The 12989-nt window shown below is 34.5% G+C and overlaps 1 protein-coding gene across 1 annotated transcript in view; it reads right to left on the reverse strand.

The window, feature by feature from the left end:
• LOC131434439 (uncharacterized) overlaps positions 1–12989 on the reverse strand; it is a 159855-nt gene that overhangs the window by 34368 nt on the left and 112498 nt on the right. Inside the window, exons 3-5 of the mRNA XM_058601153.1 lie at positions 10210–10333; positions 3234–3319; positions 2716–2811 (exon numbers count right to left, since the gene is read on the reverse strand). Of these exons, the coding sequence (XP_058457136.1) occupies positions 2716–2811; positions 3234–3319; positions 10210–10333 (306 nt within the window). The remainder of the gene's footprint in view (positions 1–2715; positions 2812–3233; positions 3320–10209; positions 10334–12989) is intronic.

Consider the following 12989-nt stretch of genomic DNA (forward strand, 5'->3'; position numbering starts at 1 on the left):
CATTTGTCGCACAATCGCTGGGAATGAATGGAATGTTGGAATGTTGTAGCTTGGTATTTTGTGCGATAGCGAGTTTGAAAATAAAGCCACTGGCTACAAAAAGATACAACAAACAAACGAACACATCGCACAGTGGTTTGAATCGACAAAAACGTGAACTTAATTCTCTAGCCGTTAAACCGTTGATCCGATATACATAGTTCCTTTGGAGAACTCATTCACAAAAATATACCTCGTGATTTGATCACAATAAAAAATGTGCAAAGCCTACTACGATAAAAGTTCATTTCAACAACTTTTTTCGCTTCATAGATAAAAAAACGATGTCTTCTACAAAGTTTTAGAACTTCTAACGAGGAAAAACTTTGCCGAAGAAACTATAGGTCTAACGCAAGAAGTTTCGGATATATGAAGCATTTTCGTTTGAAACCACTTAAAATCAATTTTTTGTACAAAACTCTTTTCGCAATTATTTTCAGTGTCTACTGTGTTCGAGACAATTACTAAAAACGTAAAATTACACATTTTTGTTGAAGACTGTGTACGGTTTGGCCTTTTCCCTAAAAAGTTATTTAACATTTAAACTTTTATATACACTAACTTTAACTACTAATAGGAAGCAGGGTCGCAGACCAAAAGGCACATACATATACTTTTTGGAAAGCTTAAATCAAGTAATATAAAGTTACGAAGTGTGTATGGTGGCCTTTTTAAATTGTGTGAATGAGACAACAAAATATAGAGAGCTTTTTCGACCATTTTCTTAGGAAACATTTACTAAAACGATTATTTTTGGTTTATTAAAAGGAACTTTGTAGGAAATGTTCAACAATTGGAATCGGTCGTTAGTGTAGCTTTGGTGCAATGGTGTTATGATTGAATATAATTTCATGATGCATTCTTGTATGCAATTGAACAAACTAGAGAAGCATCCTAACTCATTAAATTTCGACAAGTTTTACTTTCTTTTAATAGAATATTCCTTATCCGTTCTTTTAAATCCAATACAATTCGTTTCAAGGATGATATCTTACACCATTACCAGTACGCCTAAAAATCGTTTAAATTTAAATCTTCCGAAATTAATTTTTATCTGTTGAAATGTGTAAGTCTAGCCTGCTTCCTTTTTGTAAGACATGATTCTACGAAATACGTTGCCATACACTGGAAGAAATAATGAAATTCACACGATTTTTTAATAAATAGCACTATGAAATGGACATCAGTTGAATAAAAAATTTGATTCAAAACCATTATCGATGTAAAAATAAATCGGAATACATTAATTTCAATGAATATGACCGTGTATTTAATTGACGCTTAGTTTTACTTTTACAGTATATTGACTAATAAAGCACAGTGAAATAACTTTATATTAAATGTCCTGCTCCAAATATGCACTGTTGTTGTTGGTGAGAGCAGGGCTGCATATTATTTTTAAGAACACTAAAGAGTTGATTGATAATACAAATGCTGGAGCATTTGGTCGATGATAACATTACAATAAAATGCGTGAGTGGTTCAACGTTACATACAGGCGCACACGGTAAAGTATCAAATCAAATTATGTAAATTATGAGTCTAGACATTTTTTTTAAAGAAAAATGCCTGAACTCGAGTATAAAAACGTGCACAGACTAAGAATAAAGAATAATAATTAACAAAATGTTTGGGTTCAGGGAATTTGTAACTAATCGTTTGCTTATTTCAATTCTTTTACATTTTCTACTGAAGTCGGTAATATCTCGCGATTTTTTGTGATAACGGTTAATAAGATACCTATCAACTTTCACTTTGAAGAGGAATTCCGAAAGACTCGGTACTCGCTGAGAGTAAGTCATAATAGTAAACTATAGTGAAAAGTCTTCTCTTTCGTCTGATGTTAAAACTAATGCTCTATTTTTTACACCTCGACTGCAATTTCTTGCAAAAGTTGTTGCCTAAAGGTAACTTATCGGTTGATATCACCAAAAAACGCATGATATGAAGATAAAAAATTTTATTAATGTAAGTTTTCCTAAGAAAACGGTCAAAAAAGCTCACTATATTATGTTGTCTCATTCACACAATTTAAAAAGGCCACCATACACACTTCGTAACTTTATATTACTTGATTTAAGCTTTCCAAAAAGTATATGTATGTGCCTTTTGGTCTGCGACCCTGCTTCCTATTAGTAGTTAAAGTTAGTGTATATAATAGTTTAAATGTTAAATAACTTTTTAGGGAAAAGGCCAAACCGTACACAGTCTTCAACAAAAATGTGTAATTTTACGTTTCTAGTAATTGTCTCGAACACAGTAGACACTGAAAATAATTGCGAAAAGAGTTTTGTACAAAAAATTGATTTTAAGTGGTTTCAAACGAAAATGCTTCATATATCCGAAACTTCTTGCGTTAGACCTATAGTTTCTTCGGCAAAGTTTTTCCTCGTTAGAAGTTCTAAAACTTTGTAGAAGACATCGTTTTTCTATCTATTAAGCGAAAAAAGTTGTTGAAATGAGCTTTTATCGTAGTAGGCTTTGCACATTTTTTATTGTGATCAAATCACGAGGTATATTTTTGTGAATGAGTTCTCCAAAGTAACTATGTATATCGGATCAACGGTTTAGCAGCTAGAGAATTAAGTTCACGTTTTTGTCGATTCAAACCACTGTGCATCGGAAATATTGTTGGGGGTCGGAAAACACATGCATTGTGGTTGCTACACTACTCACCGTCTGGATCACAATCAGATAGAGGAAATGTGCACACTCCACCAGTAAGTCGGCAATCATAACGACTATCCATGGCAACAGGAAGGCTCGTTTGTCCTGCGAGGGTTCGAATCGATTCCCGGTGGGAGGTCAATCGGGCGCGTGAAAAAGTGATACATGAATATTAGTGCACAAGTGGTGCTATTCTGAAGAAGTGATTCCTTCATATTAGTGAGCAAATTTTCGATTAATCGGCTTAGAGCATTATTGAATCACACTTGAAGCGATTGGTTCAAATATAGTGAAGCAGTTTTTGTAATTTAGGTTTAACTTGGTTTTGGAATGAATCATTGTCCAGAGCTTATCTCTTACAAATAATATACCTACTTATATTTCTCATTTGTACAAACTATTCTATTGCTCTAATGGTTTGTTCCATACGTTCATTTACCAATAAGTCTATTGTTGCATGTATTTTATTTGAATGCAAGTGAATTAAGTCTATATGCAAAAATTCTCTATCAACTTCGTATACGTACCACTCTTAATCCGACTATCACCAGTAACGACGAAACTACTCCCAGGCTCGCGAACGCTAGTAGCAGCATGTTGAATATCACAGTGACTGAAATGAAACAGGGAAAATAGAATCAGAACCAGATATTTAATAATTTTGTTTTGAAGCGGTATATCATTATTTGTGTTATTGTTTGGATGTTTCTTGATTGAAATTTTCTCGTCAGTAGGTATATGAAAATAGAAATGCGGTGTATCTAGCATTATCATTTTTATTACTGCAGATTAGATTTTCCATAGTTTTATAAATCATAACATGGTTGTTTACATACACATTCATGATCATGATCAAATATTTCATTCTTACATTTCCTTTTAAATTGGATCAGCAAATATAGTTTCAGGCACTAGTGCCACTACTGCATTCCGTGGCAGTTCGGCATTTAACAATGGTTGTATGCATTCAACGGAGAACAACCCCGCGTCATTGGAGGATACAGTGTTGCACGAGTCGGGAACACATTCATAATTCATAACACTCAGCGGGCAGTATTCTGAGCAGCAGTGAAATTACTAAGAACTCGATTACACCAAGCGTTTATGCATTTGACGTATCGAAAATGGATGTTCGCTTTCGCCAAATCGTACGTTGCGATTTCCATTTGAATGCAGTCGTGTTTATGGCTAGACGTCATGCCGTCGATCCAATGTAAACTTACTGTGTGATTTGTACCAGCAGATATTCAGAGAACAAACCGAACGATGTTTGAGTAATCAAAGAACCGTTTTGAAAACTTGAAGCTTTGAGACTTGTTTCATTTATCTTGTTGTCAAACTACAAGTTTAATTGTTTGTTAACACGCAGCGAAAATAGATTGGGATAGAAAAACGAAAGAAAAATGTGATAATAAAATTAACGAAAAATCATCCTCCCGAAACAGAATTCGATTGAACGGGTAAGTTTCCTTCCATTCGTAAAACTTCTCTGCCATTAAGCTAGCCCGAAAAGAACCGCTAGCTGAGACACATCTCGAGAGCAAAAGTTGTATCAAATCATCATTTAATTGTGTTTCGTGTCGTACAATGAAAAATGTCCGCGATAATCGTTGCGTGTGGAAATAGATCCTCTACTGCTTTAGCCAATTGATCGAGAATTATACCTATACTCTTAGAAAAAATAAAATTCACGCTTGACGTAAATTCAAACATATCGTAATTTCTTCGGCGATGACACAATATTACATCTTCTAACATGCAAAAATAAATTTTGCGTTTGTATCGATGTAAGCTACAGCTACAAGCCTTGGTCAAAGACGGATCCTTTTTGTTGGTCCAACTAAATATAATGCACTTCCGCCTGATATACGAGGAATAAGCAATCGTGCCACATTTGTGGCTAGACTAAAGTACCATTTTAAGCACAGACTGAACGAGATATTTAGCTAATGTAGTTTTTTGTTTTATAATGTAATGTATTTATCGTCAACAGTATTTCATATTAATAACTAATTACTCAATATATTTGTACTTTCTTTCCAACATAGCCTAGTAATTAAATTGTGGATCCCTTAAAAGGAAATCTTTTCCACTGGGACTCCACTTTAATAAATTGCACATCAAACCATGAATAAATAGAATCTCAGCGGACTTTGTATCAAAATTAAATTTGTATTTCTAGTATTATTATTGCCAGTGTCTATTTGTTCCTTGTTTTCCGCTGAGACTAGTTGCGTCCACTACCAGGGGGCTGAAGCTTTTTGGTGTGGAGGAGTGTGGTGGGCAAAAAAATAGCTTCAGCTAAATTGACTGTGAAGTTAAAGGTATGACTTATCTTTACATGCTTTGAATTGTAAATTTAAGATTTAAAATTTCCTTTTATGTGTATCTATAAAGTCGTAAATTTAAGGTATTAGAAAGCGCCCCTGCGGACCACAAACGCCTCCCTTGCTCTTTTCATAGGATCTTTCGTTCATGCAATTTTGGCAGTTGTCGTTTGATGGAAAATATGAAAAAGAACTAAAAATATCATTAAGTAGCTTTTCGATATAAGGGTTTGCTTCGACTTAATAAACAAGTAACTAACTTTTAGTAGTGCTAATGTCTCTATCTACGGTATAAGTATACAGATAAACAAAGCCATTTCTTTGATATACTAATTTTCTCATAACAGTCACTCGACGGACATTATTTTGAACCCTCGAAAATGTGGTCGTTTTGGAAAATCTGTTTATATCAAACAATTTTCATCACGATTGTTTCTGCCACAATATGACAAGAAACACCACTATGTTGAAACAACAATTCGTTCACATCTATATATTGAAGATTTGGCAGCAACAATTCATTGATCATGGTTCCGTATTGATTTCCATTCACGGTGACGCGTCGCCCTTCATCATTTTTAAAGAGATAAGGACCAGGGTACGGAATTTTCATAGTAATGTTCATTTGTCACTTGTTTAGTTAACAATTAAAAACTTCAAAAATTACCCAACAGGCAATAAAAGTCTTCAAAAATATGAAATGAAAGTTTTTCACTTAGTTCACTTGATTGCGTTTTGTTTTCATCTCATTTGGTTTCGCAAAGTTGACAAGTTATCTCAGAATGTTACAAAACAAAAATTGTTCTTCTTTAAATTATCATCAAAAGGTATGTTTTTGGTATCCGTGACATTAGTTTAATTATATTATTCATATTAATATTTCAATAAAACTGTTTCGGCTTCGAATATTACCAGAAAGAGCGTGTTAAATACTATTGAAATAACCATTTTGGCAAATCTAGTAGCACTGGTTTCATTCCGCTATACGTCAACATAACGCTATGAAGTGTGTGTGATTCATCGGCTGTGCACAGCGATGCCTGATATTTTCATAGAAAATATGTATTACTTTGCATAAAAAGTCTATATCTGCTCTATTTGTTTTCACTTATAAAATGGTGTTAATCATAATCAATTATCTGCATAAAAGATTTCCACTTTAACATGTGATTTGTCCGTTGATTAATAAACTTTTAAAGAATCGCTGCAATCAAATGCTAATAAATACTCAGAGAGAAAAGTCTAATTTTTTACTTCTCACTTTGTATGAACCTGTACAAATCTGTATTAAATTTAGGAAATCTGTATAAAATCTGTACATTGATTTAAATCAGTATGCGAACGCAAAAATCTATACAATACAGCTAAATCTGTATAAATGGCATATCTGGCTGTGCATTTTGTTTTAAGAAGGGCGTTTTTGGTTTTATTTAAAGTTCACCAAATTAACTTTTCAATGAAATTTTAAATTCAAAGCGAAAGGAAGCGGAAACGACCGAAAAATTTTTAAACGTTGAAATGATTTCAAACTGGTTAAAAAATAACGTGTGTTGTCTCATAGTTGGCATTAGGCCGTTTTTAAGAAGAATTCTGACATTTTGAACCTGAGAGTGTAATAGTGGAATATTTTGTTTTGATTGCAGTCGCCATTACTAATTTATAGGCTGAATAAAGGACCAACAATAGGATGGATAAAAATCCATTGAGATGAAATTAGGAGCATAGTAGTGAACACATCATATGTGTTTTTAGCTGTTTCATGAATATTAATTAAATTTTCAAGAAATGTGAATCAATTCTCAACGTGGAGCAAGGCGAATGAAGCAATAATATGAAAAAGTTATAGTGATTTTAGTGGCTAAAACGGGGTTTTGAGACGACGTTCTTACAAATGATATGGAATAGGGAGCCCTCATCCTAGTTTCCAGTTTATGCATTGTCATCGAACAATTCCACCGCTGACAAAGAGGATGCCTTGCCAGTCGAAAAAAACCACACAAACAAAACGCTAATGGAGGCAATTATATTTCACATATACACAGATGGTATCGTGTGCTGGAATTAGAGTCTTCCCGAAGCACAGAAGCCGCGAATATATTTTTTCTTTCTCATGGTCTGAGCGCTGTTCCTCTCACTCAACATAATTCATAGCAAGCAACTATCTTCACGAGGCTGGAAAGTGCTGAAGATGAAATATTCAGTTTTCGCCAATAGACTCTGGCTCTTAACTGTCGAATGTTTTTGCGAACTCCGATCACTAACTGCTGTTAATGGTGACTTTCTGTCACAAAAGCTGTTGCATATCACTTATTTAATTCGGGTCAAGTTAATATAAGGTAAGAATTCTTAGTTAAGCTTGAAAATTGTATACAGAAATAGCAGGAGCGCAGGATTAGTGATGACGATCTAAGCAAAAACGGCAAACAAACGTTCAATTGAGTTTAATTGAAATAGTGTATGAGAGTAAATCAATGTGAATATGGCTATGGCTTGATGAGAACTGTAAAAAAACATGTCCCCATTACAGCAAAATCTTTATTCAAATTACATTCGATAGTTAAAAGCCAGTCTATCTGATCCAGTGAAGATAGCTGGTTGCTATGAATTATGGGGACAGCGACAGAAGGAGACACAGTGGTATTGGTGAACATTTTACGCTCTCTTCCATTCTCGTGGCTGGACAGCCATTCGAATGAAATAACAAGGCTACGTTTCCTGAATATCACATGCCGTGAAGTATGTATAATCATCTTCATTGCTTCATTCATCCAAACCCTGATAAGAGCCGATATTCCACCACTCTATAGACTGAACCAAACAGTACATTTATCGGGATGCATCGGTAATTCTTGTCGATGGCTTGGTACCAAAAGAGTGAATGTAGACCAAAATTTGGACGATTGTATGCACTATAATTGTTGTTATTCGAAATATTTACGCTAAAAAACTTGTGTTTATTTGACCATACGCAGAAATTGGTAAGTATTTTACATCAATACTAAAAAAGTAAGAAATTGAATTTTCAAAGGAATTTGTTGATGGGGGTCTGAGGCCTAAGTTAATTTTAGTAAAGGGGTCAATGACCCAAAATAGTTTGGGAACCCCTGCTCTACACTGTCCGTTTTGGCATTTATACAGTCCCAAAAATACTTTTTTCTTTGAAGTTTTCCAAAAATTTAATTCTGAACAGAGTCTCAAGTATCGCAGAAAAATGATGTATGGTTTTTTGATTTCCGGAATCATGGTAGCAGTGGAACACTTCTTCTTTTATATCTATTCCTGTTGATCGGTGTAACTCCGAAATTATTTTGTGTAATCACTACATTAAATTGTTATTTTTTTAAAGTTTAAATGTATTCAAAAATATTTAAAATTCAACCATTTTTTCCAACGTTTTTTTTTTCAAAATAAATCGTATTAGCTAAGATCTGTTGTTAATGATTATAATTCCTCTTATGATACAATTGACCTTTTTTCGAATATGCCTCGTATTTTTGAGTATATCTAACAATAATTAGGCAAACAACCATGCGTCTCCAATAAAGTTCTATTAGAAGAAAACGCTTGGTGAATAGTTCTGTTAGCCTGAGGGCCCTTACTGCTTTCTAACTATCGGACCCTAAATAAATTCGTTTACCACGGATCCTATACTGAACCATCGATTGTACATCACACAGAACCGCGACAATTTCTGCTTGGAACACAATGAATGATACTGTGTCTTGCACCTTCATCAGCTCGTCCATCCAACAGGAAAGCCTCTAAATCGGGGTGGTTCGTAAAAAAAGGTTTACGTTATTTGGGATTTGGTTCCTGAAAAAAGTTTTGTGTAATGAATGTAGAAAACCCCAATCATATGGCTATTTTCGGAACGGATGTGAAGAGTAGGTGCCAGAAAATGATGTTTGGGGTCGTTTCAAAATCCGAAATGGTAACTTCCGGTCTATTGATATCCCAGAAAATCCATGGTTTATAAGCCATCTCTGTTTACCGAGAACAGAAAAAAAGTCGTTAGGGACTAAAACTAACTAAAATCGCGGATGCGGAGCCAAAAACTTTTGTGAACCAGCGATGCGTTGTTGTTTGCGAACAGCTGTGAGATAACGTGGCACCCACGCTGCCTGAAACACAAGTAAAACGCAGCTGGGATTGCCAGTTTCTTTTTGTCATATTTTCCAGTTTTCCTAAATTAGGCAACTAGAACTATGACATTCCTGAACATGCTTTGTATTTTTCTGGTTTGCTGCAGTTTCAATGGAAGATTTTGACATCTAAGAGATAACGCAGTTCACTAAATCAAATAAACATTGTATGGAAAAAAATACCATGGACCTGCATAATGTGAAGAAAATATAAAATATCAGAAATTTTTAATTTTCACCGATAGAGCGTACTACAGTTCATCATGTGTCTCTAACATAATCCGCCATTTTGTATCTAAAGCTGTCATATTAGACATTATACGCACTACTATTTTTAGCTGTGAATCGTTACTGTATGAAAAGCAAATTACTATGATTGTTAGATTGAATATTCTTTCTACCTCTTTTCTTCAAGGAATGTTGCACAACTGTAGAATGATTTTAATTCGATAACACTTCAAATCAATGGAATTTGAATTTAATCGCGAATGGACCAGTACCGACTGCCTTTGTTCATCCGGTTCATTAGAAATCGTTCCATTGTTTATAATGATGTTTTGTTCGTTGTTGTCGTCATTGTCATTCTTGAAAACAGATACTTGAAATCAAGTTTTCTTCGGAATAATAAACTTCGTAACATTGCTTGATTTATCAGAACAGTCTGAACAGAAATTTATTCTTCAAAATATTCTTCACTGACATTAAAATCTTCCAGCTTGTCTTCAAAAGCTTTCTAAAACGTTGACGTGAGCATTTTTTCTAAAGAACAATCGATAGCAGTACAGATAGCATGAGTACTTGAACACAATTGCATTTCAGTTGCCAAAGAAAAGTCATAATCTTCACGTGGAAAAGTCTTCACCGCTCCAAAAAAGAGCAGGTGAGTTCTCTCCGAATCGTGTAATTTGCTGGAGTGGGGAACAAATATTTACGTTCACTTTTCAACCGAACATTCCGAACGAGTAACAAATGTACTGTGAAATGAGGTGCACCACGAGCGGACCGACAGTATTCCGGGCGAATTAATTATTTACCTGTTGATATGCTCTCCTTCTCCAAAAAGCTTTCGCCGCTGGGCTTATCGACTTCTCCTTTCAAAAACTTGCGTTCGTCGTGCACAAACACGGACAGGGTGATGCAGGATATGCCGAAGTAGAACTGTAACGAAGAAGAAATAACACAAAGAAACATGGGTTACTCGATTATCGTGAAGTGCTATCGGAATAATTGGTTACGACGTAGCTTTCGCTGGCTCGGAAAGAGTCATTGTCTTTTGATTGGAATTATTTTCGTAGTTGATTTTTTCGTTCGCCTTAATCCTATGAATATGCAACATTTTTACTCTCTAGCTGGCTTGGTTCTAACGTATGAAGCTATCCTCTTTCCGTCTCGCAGCATTCATTGCATTTCATATTTTCAAGAAAGCATACAAGAAAAATTTCAAACATGCTTCGGATCCTCCGAATTACCCACCGGATGCTTCGGGAGCAATTAGAGAGAAACATACCACTAATTGGCGTTGATGAGAGGCGATGAAATGAAGTTTCTGCTATTCGAAGGGTAGAAATTTGCACACTAATGGGGTGGTGTTCCGCTGGACGCATGTTGAAAACGAACCAGCGTTTCATGTGACATTTTGTGAAAAGGAAAACCCAGTGCTTACTGCTTTTGAGACTTGGCTGAGCTTTAGGATCCCAGCCGGAAGAAGACTCCTACGCCAAGTATATGTTTTCATTGCAGACCACTTTACTGAGTAAAATTCCAAACAAGCACTACTAGGTATAGTTGGAATTTTAATCAAATGGCATGTTTTTCATGCCGAAAGCATGGGCATGGCCAAAGAGAACTGAAAATACCATGAACATTTTCACTTCTTTAATTCAAAGGAATTTCATAATACATTAAGACGAAAAGAGGTTTGGCCGATTTCCTCGTCAGATACTGAAGGCTTTCTCATTTCTTATACATTAACGAGTTGATGTGTTGAATAGCTTGGATTTACATTAGTTGATAAAATTGAGTTCTATCCTAGTGAATGTTCCTGCATGTTGCTTGATCCGGCAGAATAATTAGAGTTCTGGTTGAAGTATGTGATGGTATAGAATTATAGCTAGATCTAGAAATGATTAATTGAAAATTTCCCCACATGCTGACATAAGCTAGTGAAGAATTCATCTATTCCGTCAAACGTATTAGAGAAATATATTTCGAAGTAAAACATACAGTATGTTTGGGAAATAGGGACATCGAAGCTATGACAATTCTTCAAACGGTTTAAAATATTCATATATTACAAATATGATAAACCTGATAGACAAGTGTCAGTCTGTTTTTGTGACACGTTCATAAGCATACGATCGAGATGACAGCAGAAGGTAGTGCTACTAAAAATAGAACGAATTGGAGATGAGCAAACCAAAGGAGCAAACAAGAATTGCTATTGGAACTCTCAAAACCATCATCATTCATATTTGATTACAATTGCAATTGAGTTCCACTTTCGGTGAACGAGTTACTGAAGAAAGTGCCGGAAGTAGCGAAGATTGTGATCAAAAAGTACGAACTAGAAGTAACGTCAAAATTATTGTTTACTACAGTTTTACTAGCGGTTTACCGGCAGGTCTAGAGGTCGATACACATGAGCTAGTCTAATGAAATTTGGGGGGGAAAATGTTGAAAAATTTTGCGTTGCTAGCTTTATATGAAATGGATTTGAATACAACTTCAAACAATTTCAAGCGTCAGAGGCAAACCTGCTTATAGCTGAAAACATCTTAAATAAAGACAATAATTTTTTTTCAAGTTAAAATTGAATTGAAAATTGAATTCTATTCATTTGATGGTTGCAATTAAGCAGTAAACGTTTTAGCGAAGTATAGAGTTTCATAAGTCAATATGCAGTAGATGGACAATTGCATTATCTTCGACTATAGAATAAGTGGACTTGAGGAGTTAAAGGGGAGATTAATATCTCATAATATTGTGTCTTAATTTCAAGTCGATTAGAGCAAAATTGACGAAGTTACGAGTATTTTTATACTTGTCGGATTTTCATACCTGTTCGACCCGACCACGATATTGTCACCTGACATATGTTTCCCACTCTGTATAATGCCAAACCTTACTCTTCGGCGCTATTTTTAGAAAGTACAAACATTCTAATACCTAAACTGTATATTTTATCAGTACGGAGTATAAAATTTACTGTAGCAGCAAGTCTTTTTAGTATCATTTATTTGTGGCATTAGCTTACTAACGGTCGTTCGCCGGAGATGTTTAAGTAATTATTGCATAAAAGATTCTAGCCGAGTACGCATATAAATAAATAAATAGATAAATAAATATAAAAACTGCCCAAAAACAGAAAACATATTTATATAAGTCGTTTGAAAAGGTTTGTATTGGAGATGATTTTCCCAAAGTTTTAACACTTTAACTGCCATATTTGAGGAGTTAGTGTGGTTCTTCTGATTTTCATTTTATTGAAATTTTTCAAAAACCTCTTTAGCAAAAAAATTGAAAAAAATCAGGAATACTTTAGGAGTTATGGGAAACTTTTCTGATATTTTCAGAATTTTTCAAAATGTATTTCATGTAATAAAAATGTTCAAAATTTGCTATTTTTTCTATTCGCACTGACAATTTTGGTACCACTCTAGATTTTACATCAAAAATAGACAATTTATGAGTATATTATGCTGTATTATTTTCAGATTTTTAGAAAATGTGAACGGGTTTAATATCAGACTTAAAAAAAATCTTGCGAAACTTTTAAATTTTCATCAGTTGGAGACGCATGGTATTTAGTTCTAAA

Source organism: Malaya genurostris, chromosome 3, assembly GCF_030247185.1.
Source record: "Malaya genurostris strain Urasoe2022 chromosome 3, Malgen_1.1, whole genome shotgun sequence".
In the NCBI taxonomy this organism is placed as follows: Eukaryota; Metazoa; Arthropoda; class Insecta; order Diptera; family Culicidae; genus Malaya; species Malaya genurostris.